Genomic DNA, 27,225 nt, shown 5'->3' with positions numbered 1-27,225 from the left:
ATTACAACAGAGTTTAATAAGTACGATAGGTTTTGACTATTTCTTTTGCTTTCAAAAATAAAATCATTTACAAGATATTACTTTCTAAACAGGCTTCAGCAAATTGATGATCAACATCTACTAAGAATACTTATTTTGAGTGAAGCTACCTTGTTGCTTTTGAAACTGGAACTTACATGGCAGTGTACTCCATTCACAAATCCTGCTTTCAAAATGCAGGAATACAGAATATTTGCAATCAAAACTGCTTGAAACAGTTTGATGAACTGCATTAAAAATACCTAAAAGATCAACTATATCTAATACTGACTGAATAAAGTTGAGTCTGTGAAACTTTTCATATTGACAAAATTCTTCAAGATAAAATATGGAATTGTCACCTGCATGATCTCATACCTATAGGGGTTAAAGATAAAGTGCAGACAACAAAGTCTGGGTTGCCACAGATTAGCTAAGGGCTGGGCATGAACCTGTTTGCAGGATACCATTACATGTCTGATCACAAGCAGAAACAGCCCACCATCTAAATGTGTTTTCAAGGCAGAGAGAAAAATAAAGACAGTAAGACTGGTGTTGACTTTTCCAACCACAATGCAGTTTCTTCAATATTTTATTTTTTATCAAATTCTGATCTTTAGAGAACTATATAAATATTTTCAAATGCAAAATGATGAAGGAACATATTTCAGTATAAAAGCATTTTATAATAAAGCATTTTCAATCTGTGCATATAAGCTTTATATGAGATTACATTACAGAGGGTTAATGTAAAGAGCAAAGTATGTCTTCTCTGGGAAAAAAAGCTGCCAGAACTGCATAAACTCATATAAATGTGGTTGTAAAATAAACATAATAAAGGACTTCATCCTACATCACTAAAAAGTTCAGAAAGAACTAGACTTTTTAAATTGCTGTTGGTGAAATCACAATTAAAACGTTCTAAAAATGTTTCAGTTTGAATAATTTTTCCTCAAGAGCATGAACAGCATCTGTGTCAGCACATATAAACACTATAGACATGCTAACTTACAAACGTATTTAATATTATTTGTGATACATCTCTATATCTCAACCCTGACTTTATCTATGATAACGTCACATTAATGATAGACCGGTAATTCGACCTATAGTGCATATATCGTTTATTCATGTTCACATCTGTAAGAGCTTGAGATGCACGCTCTACAACGTGATTAACGTAACTCAACTGCAAACCTATCCAAAATACAGTTAATTTTGTTTTCTGCTTTCGCTTATAGTATTGTTTATTATTAATGTTATGTACATTTTTTTACAAAACATGAAAACTGCAAACAAACACACGCCAATGTGTTATTTTTGTAATGAAAGCAATACACAGTTTGTAAAATCAAAGGAATAAAAGAAATCGTTGAATTTAAACTTACGGTTTTGGTGACGCGTTGCTTAATGCACTACTTGTAAGCCAGTGGGAGGTGTCCTCTCGACTGAAAACACCGCCTTAAAATGGAATTGGGTCAACGAGCGACCTAAAAGATATACTTCCGGGTGAAGTAGCGCCATCTAAGATAGGTTCCGCTTTTTTTTCTGCCTCTTGGGACTTTTCCCTTTTTACATTTTTACCTTTCAAAAATTCTTGTTAGATATTTGGATGATCGTGATTTATTTTCTATTAGATTAATTGTGTGTTCATATGTAGTATGGCTAGTATTTCGCCCAGAGTGATGAAACTGCCAAGATGCTTTGCCGGCGATGGTCCGAGCGTAGCTGCCAGACGATGTTTTCAAGGACGCTTTTGCAGAGATGCGAACTATTTTGGATGGATGTTCGCGCTGTTCTTCTAACAAAGTATCCACTGCATACCCAGTTTAAGAAAGATAGTCATGTCTGATCACTATCATATGAGACGAAGACGGTATGATTCGTCTGGAAGCGATGATTTTGAAGACGAGAAACTGGACCCGAGAATACAGGTTTGCAAAATAATGAAAAAGAAAATTTTTCAATTCATTATTGATGATATTTTACAACACTTTGAATAGTACATTTTTAAAGAAAGCTTTACGATAGCTTGAAGATGTTTTTATACTGGTTTTACTGTTTTTGAAAAAAAGTGTTTGACTATTTAGCCCCCACCCTTTTTTCCTTACAAATGAAACAATGCAAATTCTGCATTATTTTAAACTCTTAATGATTATTATGTAAAACAAAAGTTTGCCATCAGTAAACTTTCATAAAGACATTACTGTTATTGCATCAGTAGCCAAATGTGACCCTAAATTTATGAGTTAACTTTGTTGCAGATTGAACTAGAAAAACTTAACAAAGCATCAGAAGAGATAAATCGATTGGAACTTGAACTGGATGTAAGTTACACAATTTAATGGCAAAACCAGAAATTGAAAATTTTATGTTTAAATAGCAATGTTTTTGACATCACTAAGTACATATACCGTATAAGTGTGAGCCAATTATGGGGTGGCCAGACCATAAAATAAAAAAACATAAATATTATTCTATATTAGTTTTAGTTATTACATTGTAATTTGACAAGTAATCTTTTCATGTAACTTGTGTTATTTATTATCATGACAAGGAGAAAGGGGCTAGCAGTCAACACTCCATTCAACTATAGTGTGCCACACCAAAACTGGGCAGAGCTTCATATTTTGAAACGTGGCCTTACAAGACCCAGGACTAATTTTAACTAATACAGAAATACTACATATCCTTATTACCTAGTTCATTAATGGCACATAACTTCCCTCTGTTCAAGGAATTGTACCTTGTACTTCTGTTCAGGCATTTACTTGCAATAACTCACTTTTCTGCAATGTTTTCTGAGTACTACACAAATGCAGTGTGACTGCTCTTAATCAAGTTGCAAAGGAACTCAAAAACATACCTTAATAATGAACTATTACAGCAAAATAAATTGGCTCATCACACATTAATCCAAAATAAATGCTTTGGGAAGTACCACACCATGCAACAAATTCATTATCTTTTTGTAATGTGTTACAACAGCTTCTACACTCTTCCATTATCAACAACAGCAGACAACTTTATTTGCCTAAAGCAAGATAGTGTGATAAAACCACCATTGGACAGGAATGACTAGCAGATACAAAGATCATCATGTTCATTTCTGTAGCCCCTTGCAGCATTGCTACTGCAGTGTAAGCCAAAAGTGACCTCCACTGCTGGCTCCTTCCCCTTTCATCTTGTGTGTCAAATTTGAGCTTCATTCTTCATTCACTCATTTATTCCTTGACTGGTACTAGTTGACAGAGTTAAGCTGGTCCATTGGTACTACTTTTTGGGGATATGAAGAGACTGACAGGCTGAGAAGGCTCCCCACTTAGGCTTATCTTGAGCAGGTCCTGCATGGAACTATTAGTCCATTCCTTGCAAGCCAGGTTTTTCTCTGTTCTCTCACCATTACTCAAGACAGTCCTAAGTGGCGAATGAATGAATGAACATCATTGCATATGAAATTTCATCACAGGATGCAAGGGCATCTTTTCGTCAAACTTTGTCCGAGTCAACTCAGAAGTTGGATGTTTTGGCAAAGAAATTGGGATCAAGTGTTGAGAAGGCACGACCATACTATGATGCACGCGTGAAAGCCCGAGATGTAAGGAATACTATGAAAGTAAATTTAGATAATAATTTTGTTATGATAAATTTGCTATGTAATTGAAATGTAGATCATTAGAATGATCTGTCTTTTAGGTCAGTCTAAGCATAACGCATGCTTAAGAATGGGTCCATTCTTTCATAGCAAATGAAAGTGAAATGAATGTAGTTTGAAAATATAAATTTCACTTCATACAAATTCAGTGCAATTTAACTGGGGAAAATGCTTACATTAATGGTGATTGTATCTCGCATTCTTTAAGACACCTGAAGATTGCAATTAATAATTTTGTTTTAAGACATAGCACATAGTGGGCAAGGGAGTTCCAAATTTCTGCAAACCAGGCTAACTTACCTTGGGACTTAAACATTATAACTTGTTAGGCTCACTTGGAGACCCAGCGTGCAGCGCTGCGGTTTGAACGTGCCTGCAGCATGCATGAAGCAGCTAAGGAGATGGTACAGCTGGCTGAACAAGGATATATGCGGCGTGAACAGCCTTCAGACCCAGCCTGGCAGGAAATGCTTAACCATGCCACCATGAAAGTAGGTGTATGCCTTCATGCCTTTATCTTGATCTGTCAGTAGTTTTATTGTCTGTCAGTTTACATCACTGGGTTCCCCTAAGTCTAGTTTTACTGCTGTCAAACATTATGATTGAAATTCATTGATTTAGAATATTTACAAGTACTTTGACCATGTCAAAATGGTCTGTTAAATTGCTTTAATAGCTAAGAACAATTTTAGGGTCTGAACTTAGTTCTACAAACCTATTTGAGCAAAAAAAAAAAAAAAAAGAAGGAAATAAAATTACTGCACTGAGAAGCTATGATATTGTAAAAATTAGGATTTTTTAATTGATAACTGAAAATCTAAGGCATATTTCATAAAGATAGTAGAAGAATGTGATAAAGTGGGTAAGGACTTCAAATCTTCACAAATGATAAATTATGTTTTAGGTAAATGAAGCAGAGAAGGAGCGGAATGAGAGTGAGCTGGAACACCAACGAACCACCATGCGTTTCAAGGCTGCTGAGGAGCAAGTACAGTTTTTACAGAAGGAACTGAAGCGTGCCATAGCCAAGTCAAAGTAGGTTTTGGGCTTTCAGCTTTGCATCTAGAACTGCTTTCGTCAGCTACTCACAGTTATGTCTGACCGGGCTTTTAAATTTTATTCCATCTAGTATTTGTACATTGACCTGTTGCTGAACTCTGTATTTACAACTAAAATTCATGGTCGTCTACTTGTTGCAATAGTCATTTGTGTTTGCTAATAAGTGACAAATGTCATTTAATGTTATTGTCTCTTTTGATGCTTTATAGGGAATTCTCTTCTTCAACTCCTTCCAATTCTCTCACCTTGTTACAAGGAGTCTTAGAAGCAGATGTGATCTGCCTACATTAGCTTTAGAAACTATATACAGATACATAGCTTAAATTCAGGAGTGTGTGTTACCTGGTCCATTTTCCTTCTTTTGTGCATCTTATGTGGCTAAATTTGTCTTTTGTAGAATCCTGCTTTGGGATTATTTTGCATGTTTCACCCTTCCTTTATAATCAAAGTATGTTCTTTTAAGTCATATTCTTTTTTGGAGATATGAATGTAATTATTGTATATTGTATTTATGTTATATATGTACAAATAGTAATGATAAAACTAATCCCATATGCTTCAAGAATCGGAGTACAATCAACAAAAGCACATACAGATTCTGTCTTGGCTGTACTTTATGTAGCCCACCCTAAATGCCTGTGTTTTTATTTCATCATGCTGTAGCATTTGTTGGTGTGTTGATAGTTGAGGGCTGCTCATTGACCCATTGATAGGTTGTTTCTTGGGTGGGTAGGGGTGAATACGAAAGTTGTAGCTATTAAAAACAGTAAAAAATTTCTTATAGAAACATAGGAAGAGATGACAGAATTATGATGTTGAAAAAAATGGTTGAATGGTAGACAGGTTTATTTCCAAGAACAGAAGTCCAAATTTTAAAAAATGTTCACCTGAAAATTAACTTCTATTTGTTTGTTTTTATACTAAAATAAGATAAAAACAATCTAAAAATAAATAATATTAAAAAATGTTGCATTTAGCATATGAGACCAGCAGACTTGTGAGATTAGAGTGAATAGACATTCTCTAGCCTAAGTGACGTTTTTCTTGATTTTGGGCTTGAACCATGTTACTGAAGGATCTGTACACCCTCTGTTTGCTAGACTGTCAATACGTGACAGTTTTTTCAAGCTGAATTCTTTGACCATGCAGTTTTGGCTGGAAATGTTGTAAGTAGCTTGTGTTCTCTTCTTGCAGGCTTGCTCTTTCCTGACTGATTCCTGGTTTACTTGGGTTGGTTTTGGTCATGTTTGATCCCAGAATTACTTTTATTTGTTTAGTTTTTTAAGTTCTTTCTTGCTTTGTAGTGACCTATTTATATTTGTTCCATGCTTGAAGCTATAGCTTAAGCATTTTAAGTATTGACCCTTCACTCTGCTTAATGGCTTTGAACCTGTGGCTCGGATATAATTTAGTCTCTAAAGGCCAAAACAGTTATCTATTGTCTTTATTTTTTTGTAATAGCTGCATTTATGGAACTAATGTAAGCTGCAAACCATGATGAAATCAGAGAAGCTTTATATAACTCTTCTGTATTAAGGTTTGCAAGATGTTTGAATTGATTTGAATTGATTACCTATCTTGAAATTTAATATTTTTTTAAAAATACTAGATTGCTAAACTTTGCATTTTCTCGTAATTTATATATTTGAAAGTACATGCATAATTTTCCCTTATGGCCTCTTAAAAATTAATACTTCCGGCTGGGCAAGGAACCATTGTTTGCTTTAAGAACATTTGCTGACGATTGAAGTTGTTTTTGAATATTAGTTGTTTTCTTCTTGAGAAATATTTTTATCGCTTTAAGACAAACTTTTATATTTTACACAAAAGACTGGTGGAGATTAAAAAATTTAAAAAAAGGGTATGGACCATTTGTAGAATGAAACAAGTTTATAAAAAAATTATTGTTGTCATGATGAGAAATATCAGGACTGCCAGAAGACTGCCACATTAGCCAATGACTTTTCTTGATACATTGATAAATGATAGTATTTTCTGTAGAAACTCAAGGATGATTACTTTGAGTAAAATCTTGGTTGCTGTGTAACAATTGTTAATTAGAATGCATAAAACAGAAAGGAGACTGATTTTTTTTTTAAAAAACACTTTTGTGGTGAGATTGCAAATCTCTCTATGGATTCTTTTTTGTTTTTAGTCCTATCATTTATGTATCCTGATGTCAGGGTTAGGTGAGGATGCCCATTGGAAATCTACACTCTAGTCTAAGATTACTAAATTACTAGTACAGTTAGTTGAGTGTTTTCTTACTATTACTACTTTACATACGTAACCTCTCTTGTTTGATATCAACATGGTACCATTTGACTGGTTGGTAAAATATGCTTGGCAATAAAAATTATATTTTTTTAAAATCCTGTAAATGAAGTTTAAGCTTATACAAAGGTTTCAAGGCACTGAAGCTATTAGTGGAATAATATGTATTTTGTTCTTAATGGAAACTTTTCTTTTGTTTCAGACCCTATTTTGAGATGAAAGCTGGATTTAATCAAATAATGGAGGTAAGCAAGATTGTCACTAATGGCTTAATTTCTTCATTTTGACAAGTGCAAGAGATATTCACTAGCTTTTTGCAGTAGCATTTTTTCCCGATTATTGATGAACTATCTTCCTTAAGTTAAATGATGAATGTCCTCTTGTTATTGCTTCAAGAAAAGCAAGTAAAATATTCAAAATTTGTATATATTTATCCTGTGTACAATCTGTTGCAGGAACACAAGCGCAAGGTTGGCATGCTTGAGGAAGAGGTTGGCTCAGCTAAATCATTATACTCTTCAGCACTTCGCAGTCTGGAGGCCATCAGCGATGATATTCATCGTCAGCGACTAGAACGGAGACAGCAGCAGATGCTTGGTGTGAGGGGAGCTGGTGTAGGAGCTGAATGCCCCTTTCCCCCACCATCCTGGGAGAAGAGTCATTCTATTGAGGGGAGTGATTCTGTTCACACAGGCAGCTGTCAGATTTTAGACCCTCTTGGTGTAATTAAAATCCCAGTTGTTGTCAGTTACCAAGAACCAGGATTTAGAAGGATCTCTCTAACCAGTGGTAATTCTGGAACTGGGAAAGACCACATGTCCACCATTGAAGAAAATCAGTTGCAAAGCCCTACAGACTCTTCACCTCAGTCCTTGGGACTGGTGGGAACTGCAGTCAAAGAGCAGAATTCTCCAGGATTGAGCTCATATCCTGGCAAAGACAATACCTTGAATACTGAAACCTACAGTGAAGGAGAATTTGTTGGGGGTGATCCTCTTGGCGTGCTTGCCGGCAAGCTATGCAGGACGTGGGGTCATTTTGCATGTGACCTCAGTTCCAGCACGCTCAACAGGCAGGCAGGGGACAAATATCACACATCCAGCCTTTTCCAGCTCCAGCCGAAACAGTTACCCCACTAGTAATGTGACGAGCGTTACTCACCCAATAGTCTCCCATGCAGTCACATCTGGTGTAGCAAGTCAGACCAAACCTCCCACTGTCATACGCTCTGTCTCAGTTGGAGCCCCTCAAGAGTTTTTGCCACCATCCCTCATCTTTAACAATCCAGACAAAGCTAGACGTCAGAGTTACAGAAACGCGGTTGATGCATCACAGAAAGATGCAGAGCCACAGCCAGATGAGGAATTCTTGCGTTTGCCACCCAGACACCCTCAGCCTGAACTGGAGGGCAGTGAAGAAGCTTCATCCTTTGAGCCAGTAATCTCCAATACACACAGCAGTGCAAAGTTGCATTCCAGTCCTCCCCATCAAGGAACAGATTATGGTAGTCAGTTGAAAGTGCCCCCAGCAGACTGGCCTGTATCTGTCGGGGTAACAGCTCCTGCCCAGGAGGAACGAGCTGATGGTGATCATCATAGCAGTACCCCAGAAAAGCTTGCTGTTACACAGCCAGGAACAAATAATTCCTGTGATACCAGTCCTGCTGGAGGATCCCCGTCTTCCACTCATCGCTCACAAAAACTACAGGGTTTGATTCTGCGCATTGATCCTGCCATGGACCCCATGCGATTTCAAGCTGCCCCCCAGAAAGGGGTTTCTCCTGTGTCTGCAAACAAAGTTCAGGACAAAACTGTTAAAACCACAGATGCAAAGCAACCATTTTCTCCAAACAGTTCTGCAGGAAACACCCCTCAGGGAGTAATGTCTCCAGATTCCTTTGTGGAGTACAAATCCACCTTATCTAAGTCAATGATCCGTTCAGCATCACTCGCATCTGCTGTGGGCTCAGAACCTTCAGAAGCAGATTTATCAGAAATTGATTCTGTCTCTGCTACTCAATCACCCACTAAACCTCCTCGTTCACGTCTGCTTAATGTGCCGGCAAGCATGGAAACAGTGGAAGACAGTTCTGATACGGAGTCTTTGGCTAGTACTGGTCCAATGCTGGATGACGAGCAAGTGGATTTTCTCAACAAAGATTTTTCAGAGGTTCTGAACAGGGACTTTGAAAGGGGAGATAATGTCACAGAGGTGCGTCCCTTTGCAAAACGTAACAACTGGAGTAGGATGAGCTTGCCACCACGGCTTTCTTATTTGGAAGAATACTTGGTGAGAAGCAAGGCTTTAGCTGGGGACCAGAGCTATCCTGAACATGTGTTAGTAGGAAATGAAACAGATGAGAATGGATTAACAATGAGTCCCACCTCTGAAAAGTCTGGATTACAAGAGAGTTCCAGTCATGTTGTGGATGGTGCTACAGAGGATGTGGAAGAGTCAGAAGAAAACAGAAAAGATGTAATTGATGTTCATCTATAAAGTTCATCCGAAAGATACAATAATATAGGTGATAATAAAGACATGCTAGTGGGTTACCATTACTCTGGGCTTTGAAAATTGAAATGAAACTAGATTTCAGGTGAAGGACTGTGTGAAAAAATAAATGCCCACATAAAATGAGATTTTCATATCGATCTGACAAAATGTTTGTGCAGTTTAATTTGTGAAATTAAGCATATCAAGATGATATCAGATTACTTTTTTGAGGAATATCTCATGCTGTGCCATATATTATATTGACAGGCTGCATTTTGTTAGTGATAAATTTATTCCAGAATATTCATGACTACTTTCATGGGAACAAGTCATTGACAGATAACATGCATTTACAAGCTATTCAATGGTGTGAAGTAAGAGTTAAAGTAATTGATAAAAACTTGATTTGCTGAGAGATCAAATTGATGGAATCTGTGGCTTTTTGACAATTTAATTTTACTAACAGCCAGGTCATAAATGACTCATGACAGGAATATAGAAAAATGACAGTGGGATACAAGTGTGATAATGAAGTGTATGTTATGATGTGTTCAGCAAGCAGTTTTGCATACTTGGATAATCTATTCTGCAAAATAGTACTTTGCACAGATCAGAGTAATTTTATTATGGGGTTGTTAGGTAATTAATTCCTTTTGTCAGATGTTAAGTGTGGGATCAATTGCTTTGGGTCATTTGATGTTTCAGTGAGTACATGTGTGCAACTGTGCAGGTAGATGTCTGTGCATATGCTTATATGTGCATACTAGCCTGCATTCATGCAACCATGATTGTGTGCTTCTGTATGGCTGCATTAGAAAGAGAACACAGCAACTTTTTCTTCTGTTTTCTCCTTAAAATAAAGAAACCTCAGTATATATGCGTGAGTGATGACAAAAAGAAAAGGCACAGGAAGTTTAACAGATCCATGGTGAAGGGACAGTCAATTCTCATCCTAAAGAGTGCAACCAAATGAAGACTATTATTACTAGAATGTATTCAGGCCTACCATTCTTTGGTCAAGCATATTGTGAAAGCATGAAGGGTAGACAGGTTCAATGCCAAGGATAGAATTCCTTCAAAATTTGTTCACTTAAATTCTTAATTCCAGAATGCCACAGTGTGTTTGGAAACATTTTATTTTTACCATTTCCATACCACATGAAAATCCTCATATTATGTCCGTTCTAAGTTCAAGGTTTTCTGTGTGAAAGGTCTTGCATTTTAATAAAGTTGTATTTAATTTATTTACAATATTTCTAGTTATTGTACTCCAATACCTATTACCAACAATTTTTTTCCTATTGTAGAAATCTCAAAAATAGCTCTCACACCCGAGTGGTTTTACAATTTTTGTTGTGAGATTTCATACAATGTACAAGTTTTTAATTGTCCTGATATCAAATACTATTTGCAATTTGTTTTATTAATGTAGTCTTTTTTTAATTTAAAGTTCACAAGCTTGTACATTGACACGTGCCATTCCTAATTCCCACATAAAAGTAGGTTTGGGATTTTGTTTTGAACTTTCTAGTTTTACTTCGAGCAATTTGATGTACTGTTTTTCTGTGTAAAGATCAGTTTTCCTATGTAAATTCTGTAATTCAGCATGATAAAGCCTGTCTTTACTGGCAGATCTGTTATGATATTATTAGTGTCTAGTCAAAGCCTTGTTTTTACTGTATGTATGCATTCCTTGCTATTTATTTGTCTGTGAAGTTCCCATTCTTCATAAAAATGACATTAGATGCATAAAGGTGTTTTCGTTTTATTTTATGTTCATGTTTGCTGTGCATTTCCTGCTAGTGTTGACAAGGTTCTTAGCCTAAATGTTACCATTTGTTGCCTTCCAACATGAATTAGTGAAATTCTTTTGTCTGGCAAGACTAGCATTTCTATCATCGGATATACAAACTGATCAAGAGAAAAAAAAAGGCATGGACAGTTATTTGATAAGGGAAAATATTTCATTACTGCATGTTTACTTGGCTAAATTGTCATCTTTTAGAACATTATCTTAAAGCATTTATAATCTTGATCTATATGTCATACGTAGGATGCATGCATGCATTGATATCTTGTGTTGTGATGCAGCTTTATTGCTTTGCAAAATGTCCAGATGTTGTGATAAGAAAAAAGTGTGTGCCTTTGGCACACAATAAATGAGGAATCATAGAAGGATGCCAAGTGGTATTGTTGGTGTAGACTGTGTTACCTCTGAGTGAATATTCTTTTATAAATGGCTGGAGATTTTCCCACAAAATATTCGTTGATAAAATTTGAAATCCGTGTTTTAATTTTCTTCATTTGCAGCTTGTGAAATAAAATACTTGTTTTAAATATTAGTTAAAGTGTTTTAGTTTCGCTTCTTTCTCTGCATCTACTTATCTAGATCAAGACAAAAATAAAACTGAATTTACCAGTTTATTTGAATTTGATGTTAAGCAAAGAGAATACACATAAGATAGTTTACTGACATTCTTGACATATCTAGTTCACAAACTCCTTGCAGTTGCAGCAGAAAATATTCACCCTTGATTTGGATTCACTTGGATACAGCTCTCTAAAGAAACACTTCATTCCCATCACTTTGTCTGAAACCTAGTAATGCAAATTATTAAACATTAGGAATCTCTTTTTTTATTTATGAAAAGGGTTAGGGGAAAAGTAACTTCAGCATTATTAAACATTAGGAATCTCTTTTTTATTTATGAAAAGGGTTAGGGGAAAAGTAACTTCAGGCAGCAATTTTTCAGTCTTCGAATCTGAACTTTTTGCTGGCAACTAAAAATCTTCCTCCTACTTCCCCAGCTGTAAAGTTATTTCTTCTTGGATGTCTTGCTCCTGCTGGCTTTTTGCTTCACATACTTTGCCTCAAGACTGTCCAAGAAGCTTTCTGCCTGTTCAATTCTGGATTCATTTCTTTTTTTGATCAGTGCAGTGAGGGAGTCACTGGAGTCCAGCTTTAGCCTTTTCGCCTCTTGTTCAGCTTCCAATGCTTCTTTTGATGCCTGCAGTTTCAACAAGATGTCATTTTTTTTCAAAATAAGGAAGCATGTTTTACTTATGGCTAGTAGACAGACACAAACACACATGCATAACAAAACATAACATAAAACCACAAGTTTACAAATTTTGCACCACAAAATAGAAGTGAATAGTGACTTATTTTCGAAGGCTTTAGGAATCTTGGACTGATGATTTAGATTGACAGATTTTTGAGGCAGTCATCAGACAAGGTAAAAGTAACTCTTAATTCGGTCCCCAAGAAACAATTTCAGCATGTTGTATCAAGGGCAAGAAAAAATTCCATTCTCTGCCAACCTATCACTTTTTTAAAAAATGCATAATGCACCCATTATTGTTAAAGCCACTCTCTTTAAAATTACTACCTTTTTCTGTCTTGCTTTCTTCTTTTTCTGGGATTCTTTAGAAAAGGCTGTAAAATCAGGCAGGCTGTCCTTTTGTATAAGTTCCTTCAGTATCTGTGTAAAACGTGGTTCATCTTCAAACGTGGAGCACAACATACTTGCCATAATTTTATCCATATCTCCCTCTGCATTTAAGTAGGCTGTCTTCAAATCTTCAATTTCCTCAGGAGATCCTGTTACCCCATCAGACATAAAAAGTTTAACTGTCTAAGCAGCAGACTGCAATAGGAAAAACTGATGGTAATAGATGATGGTTTATGGCTATTGATGATAATGGATATGGTAAACTTTACAGTAAGTGCTCATTTAAAGGTAAACTGTTCTTCTAGTTCTAGTACATGCACAAAAATGTTGGAATGTTTTTAGCCAGTTTTTGTTGTGTTTTTTTGTAACTGTTCCATTTTCAAACCAAAGACTGTAATAACCACCTAACTCTGTCCTGCCTACGACTAACTGACCAACTGACTGAAGATACCCACCTCTGTATTCAGATTCAAACTCTTGAATATCCTGCACTGTTATTTTAGGGAACAGCAGACGCCAGTATTGACACCAGTCTCTCTCTTCATCAATGACACTTTCATCACCAACATCACCTGCATGAGTACAATCTCAACTGTAAATACTAATGGTCAGTCTGAAAAAAATCCAGCTGTTTGTACCAAGGTGTATGGTGCCATTGCCAAGAAGTTGCTATACACATTCAGCAATCTCTATAATTTTCGTTGCCAGCACTGGCAAAAGATTCTTTAGCTGAATTTTAAAAAATTCCTTTATAACTCAGCTGTGATTAATACATAGATGTTATCAAAGCACCAGTAACAGTTGTATATCAACTCCATTGTTGCAATTCGTAGGAATTTAATTTAAAATTTAGTTTTCATTACTAGTTTAAAGATAAATGGTAAAACTTTTAAAGGTGACATTCTTTACCTGTCTCATCGTATAATGCTCTTCTCTCCTTGTCTGACAGAATGCTGTACACTTTTCCAAGTGTCTGAAATTTCTGTGTTGCAATTTCTTTTTCTTCATCTTTGACTCTGTCAGGGTGCACGTTCAAAGATGTTTTATGATATCCTTTTTTCACTGTTAAGAAAATAATCCAGTGAAGAATGATATGGACATACAACTCCCATGAAAATTAAGGAATCGAGCAATCAGTCCTGCAATGCAAAATGGCTACCACAACTAACATGTAAAACTTAAAAAATTACAAAAGTAGATTTTTATATGAAGACGTAATCATAAAGAAGTGGTGGATAAGCATACGGTTTCTGATTATTACTGGTTTTAGATTATAAGCGCCATATATAAACATGAGAAGGCAGGAATCTAGTACTATTGTCTGTTGCAGACCTACCGTATTGTGCTAAACGATGTCTATGGCTAATACTTAAGTACCATGTTGTGTATGTATTTTTCTTATTCCCATCCTGTCATTTACACCAAAAATAATGCTAAAACAATCGTTAATTTATGGAGTCTTATCTCAAACACGCAACGTCGTTTTCTTTAATTATTACCTTCCTGTGGCGTAGCCTCCTTAGTAACACCAAGGACATCGTACAAGTTGTAAGATCCAAAAAGTTCGTGACATGTTTGAAGAAACGAAGGTATATTTTTTGTTTTTTTGCTTCTTGTGTTCATTTTCAGAAGCGCATATACTACGACGCTAACAACACAAACTTAAAAATTGCGCGAATTGATTCTGGTATAGGTGGTCTCCCTTGAATATCCGAACGGTCGGGGGCAGTTTTGTTTACGTGTGATTCTCCAACTAGCAACTTCTCCAAGGTGTTGACCACAGCCTACAAGGTTCACTTATATGTAAGTAGGCACTGTAATAAATTGTATGTGCTCCTAAGGAAATCATCCGTTGTCTCCTACAGAATCACAAGAAGTCGCTTTCTGAGGCTTCGTTTACAACTGTCCACAGCTAGGTCTGGTAGTGGTCTCCCTTTGTTGTTGTTTGTGGTGAGGATTTTGTGTGTGTGGTTCGTTTTGTTTTTCCACTCTCACACTCTTTTAATTGTTATCATTGTCGTTGTCATTCTTCTGTCTCCCCATCTCCCTACGTCATAATTATAAAGAAGAGTTCGAAGATAAATAGACGATAAAACGTAAATAATCTGTCCTAGGTTTTTCATATCAGCCATCACCATCCTAAATAAGAAATACAGTTACTTCTAGGATTACTTAAAAATTTGTATTCTTAGCATTATTTTGCTTAGGGAGTGTGTGTATATGGAGGGGGAGGGTATGCGGACGTGCGTGTTGTGTAGGTGTGTTATAGGCATCAATTTAACTGTGACATGTCTTCGATCATTTGTATGTAATTCTTGTGTGGGCCGAAGGTACTTTTCTTCAGAGACGTTATACCCAAATGTCTATGATTTCTTTTTGGACTTTAAACATATACAGAAAATAAAGAATAAGTGGTTGAAAATCATTTTAAAGTTGTATATCCGTATCAACGGTATGAATTGTTATAAGGTACTTTTGTATGTCCCGTCTGTAATTTACATTATGTTTAATTGTTTGTGATGTGGATTTACTAGAGGATAATATGTTTTTCTGGAGTGCAGCTTAAAAAAATACTAGAAGTAGTTTGCGCTCTAGTAATATCTTAAGTAAGAGATGTACTTTCAAAAACTGTTATTTGTATTGATTGATTTGTATTGGTATGGCAGTTGTCAGTTGTTGGCTTCTGGAGGCATGTGCAGATCGATCTGGATCCTGTACACATGCACACTGTTTCCACAAAGAATTTTGCACTTGGATTAACCTTAAAATTTGAAAGAAAAAAAAAAAGCAAAAACCATCATGAAAATTCAGTTTAATGTTGTTCTCTTCATGATGACAGCAGAAAGAATAATACAAACCAATATGAATTGTTGTGAAAAGCTGTGTATGGAATAACAAAATACACATAGACCAAGCTGAATAAAACTTCTTAAATGATGTGTCATAAATGAAGATTGTTTGCTTATAAGAAGAATTTATTTTGCTGTACAAAGTTGAGGGGTTTGTGGAGTCTATTGATTTAATTTTTAATCTTTGGCTTTACAAACACTTGATAACAATAGTGTTACTTAATTCTCTATTGTTTCACTATTAATAAAAATGCATAAGCTGAAAGTTTTTGTTTCATAAAATAACAAGTAGTTAATGTAAAATGATACGTTGCACACCATGCTCTATCTCAAAATAGTATCAGTGATTATATATAAGTTGCATAATCTTTGATCTTTGACTGAATATCAGTTCACTACACTGCACCACCCAACACAGAACATCCGAGTGATATGTACATAAGCTTTTCATGCACACTTTTTTTTTAAGCTATGCACAGTTTATTATATTTTAGAGAGAACACTGCATTGTGAACATAACATTGCCAAAGTTTACAGTAAAACAGAAAATCTTCAGACATACATACCAGATATGTATTGTCAATAGTTAAGCACTTTGTTTCAGCTTTCCACGTGCACATGTTGTCAAAGCTAGCAGTTGTGATTGTTATTAAATCTATGTAGCTGGATTAACTGGATAAACAAGACCAACTCAAGTAAGATCAAACCAGTTTTTGTACAGCCACAAAATTTCCTTCTATAACATATCCAACAAACTGCTAAAAAAAATTCCTGTCCTGCGATGAGACCCACCAAATTTCCTTAATGTTTCAGTTCCTTGGTTGCCTCAGGATATCAGCCAGGTTGTAAGGTACATTAGCAGAAAAATCCACCATGAACCTGTCACATGACTGGATCCAGCAATTATTTCTGTGGTCAGTGGGTTATATATTACCATTCCCTCTGTAAAACAAAACAAAAAGAAGTTTATTCCAAACCTGACCCTCACAATAGAACCTATTCACAACAGTGCAGCACAATAGTAAAGGAGGAAAAACCCCAACAAGGTATTTAAGAAAAAGTGAACTTGTAAATCTTTAAATAATCAAAGCTGTGTGTTTTTGTGCACATATGGCATGAGGCAGTGGAACCCTAATTAAATCCACAGTTTGTTCGATATCCACCAAATTAGGCAGGAATATGTAGATCATTCCATGATTGGCAGTAGAACAAAGATTGGTGTATGAGTTGTGGCTGCAGTTTTGGCTCCTGCCTCTATCACCATCATGAACACCACAACATTTTTAGTAGTGGGAAAGGGAGAGAATTTGCTCGGTGGTCGAGTACATGACAAAACGCTCATTTATTCAGATGGAATAACAATTTTTGACAGCTCACCCAAGGATGTAGAAGGCCAAACTTAATTGTTCATTCCGAATCCTTTTACAGCTTTCATTTCTGTACCAATTAAATCTATGTTGTTGCAACTATTCTACCGTACATAATACATTCACAGAAAGAACAAACAGAAAACTGGCTTAAAAAAAGATGGAAGGATAAGAAGACATCTGTTATTTCTACATCGTCGTTCTTACCCAGGGTAAAGAAGACCGGCGGAGCTTTCTTGCCGTCCCCAGCGTAACTGAAGCCCAAGACTCGCAGAACGTAGACAATGCCCTCCTGGATTCCTTCGATGACAGCCGTGTTCTGGCGGTAACCATTGACAACACTGATGTTGGCAGATCGAATGTTCTCCGTCGCCTTCCACCACCACAACTGCGAGAGCAGAAGTCAGCGTGGGGAGGTCAGAAGCTGGGCACAGTCCAGCATAAAATAAATAAGAACAAGATTAGACCTTGACATTTTGGTAACTGGGAAGTGAGAAGTTCGAGACCCCAATTTTCTTGGGACCAGCTTTTTAGTTGGTACTCGTTTTTCGCTCCCTCACTGCCTTTTCCTTCTATAGTCCTGTAAGGGGAATAGTTGGTGGGTGGGAGAACTATATGCTTCGTTAACAGGTCAAGGTGCTGTCACCACTTGGCTTTCCACTTCCCGAAGAAGAGAGGAAAAAAGAAACAGAGAGAGAGAGATGTGTGCGTGTTACCACGTAACAGTGCTGTTCACCTTGTAACCAAAGAGCCCCTCCTCCTTGGGTCCAATGCGCACCCCCCTCCACTGCACAAAGACGCTGTGGGGACCGAGAGAACTTACTGACACGTATTCCGGGTATTTCAAGGGAGCTGCAACAAGTCATCAAAGACACGTCGTTAACGAAACAATACGGATGTCTAGTTTGTGCTGTTTAGCCAATGAATTTTGATCCCAGTGTGTGAAAAGTCACATAAACTTATCAGACTAAGCCATATCTCCCTCTCCCTCCACTCTCAACTGCCTTTGTATATTTGTATTGTGTACTTATTTCTGCCCTTATAAGCTGACTTATGACTATATGTCCTTATTTATGGACATATACCATCGTGCTTTATTGTGCATATTTACTAACTCATTCACTACCCGCACCATTCCCTTCCACTGAGATACAAGCATCTTAATGCACTAAGAGTTATACATGACTCCTGGAGATTCCCGCAGCAGGAAATAAAGTTTTAATTTATATGCTGTTGGGTTTCTGTTGTTGTTTGTTTGCTTTCGGCACAAAGATAAGTCCTCGCATCAACGGCCCCGGATAAATGGATAACATATCCCCCCTTCCCCTGCATTTTCTGTAAAACCCTGCTTGGCATGTAACCACATGCACGCCCATGTGTGGCTTGCGAACGCGCGATAATGAACCTGCCTACTTTGCATCGAGCTTTAAAGAATTAAGGTAGGCTGGTAGGGGCAAAGTGGTTTTTTAAATGACGGGGTGAAGTTCAGTGCAAAATTCTTCTGTAAATCTGGGGGACTAACCTTACCCTTTGTATTCTCGCCTACAAACATCTCCATACACAAAGAAGGCCAAAACTGACGTCAGAATTGTACATGGATACGTTTTTATGTGGTTAATGTCTCAGCCAGATTCCCAACATATACTTAATTTGACTGAATATTAAAAACTATATATATATGCATTTACAGATTTGATATCGTTTTGTGGGGAAGACCAGCCACAGCGCATACGCAAACAAAGTCGGAAGTGGTTGGTCTGGCTGCATTGCTGGGTCACGTGACGCACCCCACCACTCCATTAGAAATGTGTGCCAAGAGCCAAGAGGCAGCAACTACAATGTCTGAGACTCAAAAAGATGACTCACGCCAGAGCGGAGTGGCAATGAAGTAGTCCTCGCTTTTTGGCCCCAGCCCGGCGACATTGAAGACCTGTATGTTGACCCAGTAGCTCTCGTCCGGCAGAAGGCCGATGACCAGTGACGACACACAATCTTCACACCATACGTTACTGGACATCAGCATCCCGGGGTCCTTCTCCCACCAGTAGTTGATCTGCATACAGTGGCAACAATTTAGCTGTGTCGTGCTTTTCAGTGTGTGCATGGAAAGCAAGTCAAAATCTGTGTTTTTCACGCCCGCGTGTGGTCTCTATGTTTCCGTCCTCTAATACCTTTATGCTTCCTTCTCATTTTCATTAACTTTTCACTTAACTTACTTTTATTTTTCGCTCTTCGTCCAACCATAATTTTCTTCTTTCACTTCATGTTATAGCCTCCATATTATGTTATAGTCCTATTAATTCAACAGTATTAATATTAATCACTTATGAAAACATTTAAGAAATGTTGACATAAAATATAGGTTCAGTTCTATAAGTTCTTATCACCCATCCACACACTGCCAAGAAAGACAGGACTAGATGGTCGAAGTGTACCTGATAGCCCATAATTTTGCCCCTGATAGCTTTTCGGCTTTTGTCCATAGGGTTCCAATCGACCATGATGGCTGTTCCATTATAAGGCACTCCGTGCACGCTGCTTGGTGCCGCTATGGGTACTGAAGCAAGCACAAAAATGAATGAGAACAAAGCTGACAAGGTATCCTGTAGGGACAGCAAGCATATTACAACAACACAGCAAATAAAGCAATCTTGTGTTAATGAAAACAACCGTATTGTAAGGATAGCAACTCCTTCCCCTCTCATTTTCTCATCCGCATTTAGAAAGGGAAAAAAAGCACTCATTACTAACAATCCTCCGCCGACATGATGACAAAGACTGTTGAGTTGGGACCGTCCCCCAAGGCGTTGAAGGCGGCCGACTTTGACCTCGTACGGCGTGTAGAAGTTCTCGCCCCCTACAAAGGTGTAGTAACTGTTAACCCGGCCGTACACCCTGTCCTGGAATACATTTCGTTGTTTTTGTTTGTTTTTTGTTGTTAACATACACAGTTAAAACTATTCTCAGCAACCAGTCACATCCATTTGACACGTGGACAACCTTACATAGTAAGATCTTTTATGAGTGTTTCACAGATGACATGCGTGTATTTTTTCATTATAACGTCCGTTAGTCTATCAGTCACTCCCTGTATTGTCTACATGGGAACAGCAAGCTCTCATTGTTTTCACCTGCTGCGTGAAAAAATTTTGCACCATATTTAACATCTCCCCCTACCAGTGCATTAACCCTTTAAGTGATGAACATCTCGCGGAGATGTGCTTAGTTTGAAAGGCTTCTTGTGATGGATCCCCGCAACTCACCGTCTGCCAAAGACCATCTCTTACAATGTCTTCAGACTTTTTCCGCCAGTACATCTTATAGCCCACTCCATTTCCGGTCAGATCCTCCCGACTCAGTTCCTTGTACAGAAATCCATAACATATTTATAACATTTGTTTACAAATTTACTTCAAAACTATTTTACTCGATCTTCGGCTCCTAAAACTTATACTGTATAGGCCTCCATCAGAGCAGGGGTGAGGAACCTTTATTGACAGACTTATTTTAACGGCACATGGAAAACGTTGCTAAACGAAGTCACATATTTGACAAGGCGCTTTATAATAATAATTATTATTATAATTACAACAATCATTATCATCATCATCAAGAAGATGACACGTACGGTCCACATAAACGCCAGAGTTCCAGCTGTGCTGAATGTGATCGCAATTTCCTCGGGGGCCTTTCTTGGTGGCGCATCAGGTATCTTGATGACATCTGAACACAAACACGAGGATGCTCTTTTTGTGAAGATAAAGGCAAAGGTCCGTTTCTTGTTATTTTTATTTATTTTGTAAAGCGCTTTGATCCTGCCTTTAACTGTAGAGTGAAGCGCTATATAAATCAACTTTATTATCATTGATTGCTTTAAGGACTGGCATATGCTGCCAAATATATGCCAAAGTTTGACAAATTAATCTGCTATGATCGTGCTGTACGGATATTTGACCGAATGTCTTTAACCCTCCCTCATGTTTACGCGACCAAAAAAAAAAAATAAATAAATAAATAAAAAATAATAATAATTTCCCTGCTGAGCAGAGAGCTCAATCTGCTGTTTAAAAAAAGGACACAAAATACAAAGATGGAAACATGAGGATGGTATTGTCTTGTGAAATGAAAGAACAACGAACGACCAGTTGTGTTGCTATCATGACAATAATGACAATGTAACACGAAAATTACTGACTGCATGTAGCAACAAATCCTCAAAGTAGTGAAAACTGGAAATGCAGGTGAAAATAGAAACAGACGTAAAAAGGGAAAAATGCAAGTACTACACGACATCAATAAAGCTGATTTTAATTTTAAAAATTAAACACGAAATCAATGCAAAAGGCATCGTCTTTCCCAACCTCAGCTATGACATTGTCATCATGGTCATCCCCACGGTCTTTACCATTAAAATCAAGACATTATTAAAGCCTTTTTTTCTCATCACAATAATTATACAAACATCGTCACCATTGTAATGAACATCGTTGCTGTCATCTTTACCGTTGTTTGTCATGATTGATGATGATGATTGATGATGATGATTAATTGATTGATGATGGACGATTGATGATGATTCTTCTTACGTGAAGGCTGGCTTGGCACACCAGGTCCATACCGGTTGACTGCCGTGACCCGGAAGGAGTAGGATGACCCCGGTGAGAGATCGGAGATGGAGTAACTGCACTTGTCTGGGTAGTCCACGTCTATAATTTCTGTAGCCCACAGCTCTGTAGACAGAAAGGAGTAGGACTGGCAGAATCTGCTTATGGACTAACAGGTGAAAATAAAAACCCGGAACAAGCAAAGGAATAAGCAGACAGGCAGGCAGATAGGTCGATCGATCGATAAATCTATGCAGAAAAAAGGGCGCGCATGAGTGTAGAGGGATTGGTGTTACCAAAAAAAAAAATAAAAAAATAAAAAAAAAAGCCTTTCATGTTTGATTTACGACATACAAAAGCTTAGCACTCCTCTCAAATGATGATGAGGAGGAGGAGGAGGAGGAGAACGACGACGACGACGTAACAACGGACACGTACTTACTAGTGTACACAGTGCGCCATTCAGGGTTAATCAGCGACATGTACTCTATATTGTAGAAGAGAATGTCTGCTCCGTGGTTACTGCCAGGTGTCCAAAGAAGATGGACCTCCATGTTTTTCATGTAGCCATGCATCCCTGCAGGTTCACTAGGAGGCCCTGCGCGCGATGAAAACAATAAATAAAAGCTTACGGTCGTACGGTAGTGTGACCAGTTTGCATACACATATATACAGGAATACGTGTGTAAATGTGTGTGTGAGAGAGAGAGCACATATGTGCAGCTGTGTTTTTAGTGACAGTGACAATTCTTTATTACGAGAATAAAGCATGAGCAAACATATCGTTGCTCTATACAGGGGAAAAATAAACTAAGTTATCAAACTTGTACAAAATAAAATATAACATCAATAGAGAGCGGCAATGATAGAGAAAAGAAAGGGGAAACAGGGATACACTGATGGAGTTAATTTTTATACGTTCCCAATTCCAGATTTAATAAGGATCACCATCATCTACCACCATCTAACTGTTACAAATGAATGAGAGCAAGCGAGCGTTCAAAGACACGCCATTGGCCACCTAGCTAACCACGTGACAACGTTGAGACAAATAACGAGACCTTGAACAGTCAGGTAGGCGGAGGCGGAGGCGCTGTCGTCGACACTGATGGCTGTGCACGTGTACTCCCCGTCGTGTTCGAACTGCGTGTTGATGACGTAGAGCCCCACGGCACCATGAAGGAGCGACTGCAGACAGAAGCAGAAGTAAGGCTCGGGTGGCAGTCAAAACCTTCCATCCTAACCTCAAACAACAAATGTCGCCTTTATTTATTTATTTTTTTTTTACAATCAAAACGACTTGTATCTGAAAATCTGTTTGTTCACTCCTCCTCAAGCTTACCATTCGGAAGGTTGGGTCATGGTCAGTGTCGATGGGGAAGCCGTTAAAAGCCCAGAAGTAGACCACATCGTGATGTTTGGGGTCGAAGGATGCTTGACACTGCAGGAAGGCCGTGTTGTTGACGTCCACGTGGGTGTCGTGGGGCGGCACCGTTATCGTTGTCTGGGCTGCAGACGACAGAAGGAGGGACACTGAGAGCCGACTTCTAAAGTGCGCAGAACATTCAGCCACAAAGGCGACAGATTGATGAAGAAAAAAAACAACAACAAACAAACATTATCTTTGTGTTGAAATCTTTTTGTTAAGGGTCACTAAAGCGAAAGTCAGATGACGAGGACAAAAACCCATTTACTTATTTATTTTTCAGTCTTCATCGTCAAGAACTATATGACCACCGACACGAAGGTGAGTTTAGAAGCTACTTACTCACAACATTGAGATACCCGGTGCTGGACGCCTTGCCCTCGACATTCTCCGCGGTGCACGTGTAGTGACCCTGGTCAGACACCTGGATCGCAGTGATCACCAGGTTCCCGTTCTCCAGAAGCATGACGCGGCCTTCCGCTCCACGCTCAAGATTCATGGGAGCGCCGTTGTGAAACCACGTGATTTCCGGTAAAGGGGACGCTTCCGGTTGACAGATGATGGTGGTGTTCCCACCTACTGTTGCCATTTGAGAATCGTCAACAGGCCTTTTTTCGAAGTATGGAGCGAATGCTGGTAGATCAAGAGATTGACTCAATTAAACTATAAATAAAATAAACTGTTGTTGCGCTATTTGTTATTGTGATTGACTGTAAATGGCAATATGAATGGAATTGTATTTTTTTTTTTTGGCATTTTCAGTTTAGGTGATTTGTAGAAACCAAACGTTTGGAACGCAGTGTGAGGGGAGAAGGGAATATTCTAAGATTGTGGTTTTTTTTTTCTTTCCGTCTGGCTGGCTGGCTGGTTGTTCTTTTCTTTTGAAAATCTGTAATTTCGGGTCCTTATGGATTTTATGTATTTACTGCAGAGTGCAAGGTAACGATGGCAAACCTTGAAAGGGGACACTTGTCTACTCGCTTCACATGCCAACTCACATAGGATCCTGAGCTGAGCAGACGACAGACGAGTCCCGTACATGTTGCTAGCTTGGCATTCGTACATGCCACTGTGACGTAACGGGTCCGCGTGCCTGATAACCACGACGTTGACCGTGACCTCGACGTCGCCAGGCTGAGAGTCAAGGGTTGACCGTCCTTGAACCAGGAGTAGGTCGGGCGGGGCACACCTCCCGCCTCACAGCGCATGGAGACTTGGGTGTTGATGTCGACATGTTGATCTCGAAGAGGGAACATGAAGAATGGTGCCGCTGTGTGAGGGAAATGGGGGTTGGGGAGGAAAAGGAGCAAGAAATCGTGATGTTAAAGAAAGATGCTGGATCAGATACTATTAATAAATAGTGTTTAACTTAACCTTTGTCCTGGTAATTTAATAAGGTTAGTGGTATGAGATGTTTTTGGATGTAGGGAGCGAAGACTGGATTTGTTTCTGGCGTATGCTACACGGTTTAATTGTAAGTTTTATTTGAAAAAATGTGAAAGGCATTATCATTACCAATAAATACAAATAAAAGACAATAAAAAATAATAACAATCAGATGAGGGAATAATAGAAAGGAAACAGATAAAGAAACGGAAAATAACACGCATTTACACGTTCAAGCAAGCAAACAAACAATAGTCGAGATGACAGAGGAAGCTTAAAGCTTAAAAAGACAAACAAAAAACAAACAAACAAAACAAAACCTAAACAAAAACAATACAAAACAAACAAAACTAAACTAAACAAAACAACAAGAACAACAACGAGAAACTACAAAAGGCAAGAAACAAAGCAGACAAAAGAAAAATAAACCCGACAAAGCAGAACAAGGGCAGGTGTCAGCAGAAGAAAGAGGATCAAATAGCGGAGAAACAAAACTGAAGGCGAGAAGAAGGGATGCAACTTTACACAACAGCGCCACCTCCGACACACTGTAAGCGTGGGAAAGGCGATAGCGACATCAACAACCTCACCACGTCCAACAGATGCGACTTGTTGTTTATAGGACAGGCAGGATTGGCTCATTACCCTGAACCGGACTGCCCCCGGGACGTTGTGTCAGATAAAATTTCCTCCAGGTTAATGATTTTTAACAAGTTTGGCAAAGACAATAATTAGAAAGAGTCATTCCCCGGAGACGGATGTTTTATTTTACGATGGTAAAAATGCAAAGGAACTGGGTCGAAGGGAGGAAGAACTATCCAGATTGTGTTCATCTGATCTCCATTTGAAGTAATTTAGACGGAATTTCGGGTGCATCTGTTTTGGTGGAATGCCATAAGATTTCGAATTTTCTGGAATTTTGTTTCCATAACACTTAAATTTATTTTGTTTATGCTAGCTTTGCTGAATCTGTCGGAAAGATACAGTTCGTTCCAACTTAGCTTTTGTTCGTATATGAGTTGATAAGAGTTCAAAAAATAAAATTTTCAAAGTAAAAAAAAAAGTTACATATAAATATCAGTGTCTCTGTGCGATTTAAGTTACACAATGGGAATTTTTCTGTGAATAGCAATACAATATACCTATCTTTCTGGAAACAAAATTACATGATGTTAGCGAATACCAGAAAATAATTAGTTTTGTGTTAAGGGACTGCACAACAGAATTCTTCAGGGAAGAAATGAAGTTTAAGACTTTTTGCAAACGTGAAAAAATGTCTTGAAACGGGTTAAGTCAAAATGAAAAAAAGATGAAAATGCAAGATTGCCTGAAATGAAATCCCTCTGCTTCCAGTCCATTGTTAACCTGGGGTAACCTTAGTCAGGCAGTGGACCCCAGGGGTCGCGGCATGCTCACCTTCCACTTGCACGCTGAGAGTTTTGTTGGCCTGCGCCTTGTTGCTCCGCTGCACGTTGCACGTGTAGTTGCCCTGAGTCCTCCAGCTGAGCATCCGGGATGATGAGAACTTTGTTATCCTCCGTGTAGGAAGCCTTTTCAGGGATAGGACCGTTGTCTCGGCTCCATGAATATTTTAGGGGCATTCTGTCGATAGAAAACAGTTACCTAGTAATAAATTTATTTATTTTCAGAGGCTGCAATTGTGGCCATCGGCGTTTCCTCTAGTTTTGACATAATGTCCGAACTCTCAAGACTATGTCGGCAAGTAAGAAAGATTGAGGTGCAATAGTGATGCATTATGAGAAGACAGTGATGAGACAGATCTGGAGCGACGACTGGTCACGTGGGGCGTCCACCTACCTGCCGTAAGCCAAGCACTCCAGACGCAGCTTCTCGCCTCGCAGAGCAGGTGTAGGAAAGACAGCTGGAAAATCGTTGTGAATGTGGGGACCAAAGTCCGTGGCAGCTGAAGGAAAAGTCAAATTAATTTAAAAAAACAGAGCTAAAAATTAAACAGTGACGAGAAAAAAGTTCCAAAAAATTGATTAACACATTAAAATAATTAAAATTCAAAATAAAAAATGTTACAATGCTATAAAACCTAAAAAAGCTGTAAATATACCTTATTAAGATAAGACTATCTATCACAAAAGGCAATTAGATGCAGCAGTACATATGAAAGTACAGTAACAAAACAACAATACCACAACGCATTCATATCTGCTCTACCCAACAGACTCTCATATAATAATATTTTAGGAGAGGGGATAGATAGGACTGGACGAAGTATATAAAACTTAAAGGTCAACAAGAGCAAAAAAGAGTTGTTTTTTTTTTTTAAAATTATTACCGAGTAGCAATCTACTTTCCTGATTTATGCAGACGGCCATGTTAGCAGATCATTTCAAGTAGGAAGAAGTGGGTAGTCGGGTACTCGTTGACTCATTTTCGGGGTGAAAAGGCATTCTTGCAGACCTCTAAGCATCAAGAACTTACTGTCGCCACGTATGATAAGCTCGACACCCAGATTGGTGCGACTGGGTGGCTGGACCGTGGAGGCCTGCTCTCCCAAGCGGACAGCCAGTGTGGACGGACACAATGGTACTTGCCGGCGTCTGCCAACTGAGTCTCGGAGAAGTACAGCCGCCCGTTGTAGGAGACGAACTGGTAGGTGTTCAGGTCTG

General features: G+C 38.2%; 3 protein-coding genes across 3 annotated transcripts; 1 reads left to right on the top strand and 2 right to left on the bottom strand.

Annotated features, from left to right (window-relative positions):
• The first annotated feature begins 1,506 nt into the window (after positions 1-1,506).
• LOC112557580 lies at positions 1,507-11,841 on the top strand. The gene is given in 9 exon segments (XM_025227529.1): positions 1,507-1,952; positions 2,283-2,345; positions 3,488-3,616; positions 4,003-4,164; positions 4,578-4,708; positions 5,833-5,898; positions 7,209-7,251; positions 7,462-8,141; positions 8,143-11,841. Coding segments are annotated over 9 exon segments (2,724 nt in total). The 5' UTR covers positions 1,507-1,862; the 3' UTR covers positions 9,503-11,841.
• Positions 11,842-11,906: 65 nt separating this feature from the next.
• LOC112557578 (dnaJ homolog subfamily C member 9-like) lies at positions 11,907-14,958 on the bottom strand. Its single transcript, XM_025227526.1, has 5 exons — positions 14,451-14,958; positions 13,861-14,013; positions 13,407-13,523; positions 12,889-13,100; positions 11,907-12,507 (listed from the first exon to the last, which is right to left on the bottom strand). The coding sequence occupies exons 1-5, from the start codon at positions 14,572-14,574 to the stop codon at positions 12,316-12,318; spliced, it is 798 nt and encodes a 265-aa protein (XP_025083311.1). The 5' UTR covers positions 14,575-14,958; the 3' UTR covers positions 11,907-12,315.
• A 788-nt stretch (positions 14,959-15,746) lies between these two features.
• Positions 15,747-24,331, bottom strand: LOC112557574 (contactin-like). The gene is made up of 14 exons (XM_025227519.1): positions 24,196-24,331; positions 23,540-23,830; positions 23,114-23,280; positions 22,833-22,959; positions 22,214-22,369; positions 21,754-21,897; positions 20,796-20,890; positions 20,431-20,529; positions 19,919-20,024; positions 19,603-19,724; positions 19,034-19,220; positions 17,904-18,019; positions 17,375-17,555; positions 15,747-16,742 (listed from the first exon to the last, which is right to left on the bottom strand). Exons 1-14 carry the CDS (start codon positions 24,260-24,262, stop codon positions 16,627-16,629), a joined length of 1,974 nt encoding a protein of 657 aa, XP_025083304.1. The 5' UTR covers positions 24,263-24,331; the 3' UTR covers positions 15,747-16,626.
• Positions 24,332-27,225: the final 2,894 nt, after the last annotated feature.

This window comes from Pomacea canaliculata, linkage group LG2 (assembly GCF_003073045.1).
Source record: "Pomacea canaliculata isolate SZHN2017 linkage group LG2, ASM307304v1, whole genome shotgun sequence".
Taxonomy (NCBI): Eukaryota; Metazoa; Mollusca; class Gastropoda; order Architaenioglossa; family Ampullariidae; genus Pomacea; species Pomacea canaliculata.
This window is presented reverse-complemented; position numbering and strand designations above follow the sequence as displayed.

Bases quoted from the DNA above. Each gene is read 5' to 3' on its own strand.
- LOC112557578 (XM_025227526.1), bottom strand. From the start codon at position 14,574: ATGAACACAAGAAGCAAAAAAACAAAAAATATACCTTCGTTTCTTCAA. The intron at 14,014-14,450 runs GTAATAATTAAA...TTTTCTTAACAG, and splicing joins GGAGGCTACGCCACAGGAAG to TGAAAAAAGGATATCATAAA. The intron at 13,524-13,860 runs GTAAAGAATGTC...GTACTCATGCAG, and splicing joins AGCATTATACGATGAGACAG to GTGATGTTGGTGATGAAAGT.
- LOC112557574 (XM_025227519.1), bottom strand. From the start codon at position 24,262: ATGTACGAATGCCAAGCTAGCAACATGTACGGGACTCGTCTGTCGTCT. The intron at 22,370-22,832 runs GTCTCGTTATTT...CATCGCGCGCAG, and splicing joins CGCCTACCTGACTGTTCAAG to GGCCTCCTAGTGAACCTGCA. The intron at 18,020-19,033 runs GTGAGTCATCTT...GACTTGTTGCAG, and splicing joins CATTGCCACTCCGCTCTGGC to CTCCCTTGAAATACCCGGAA.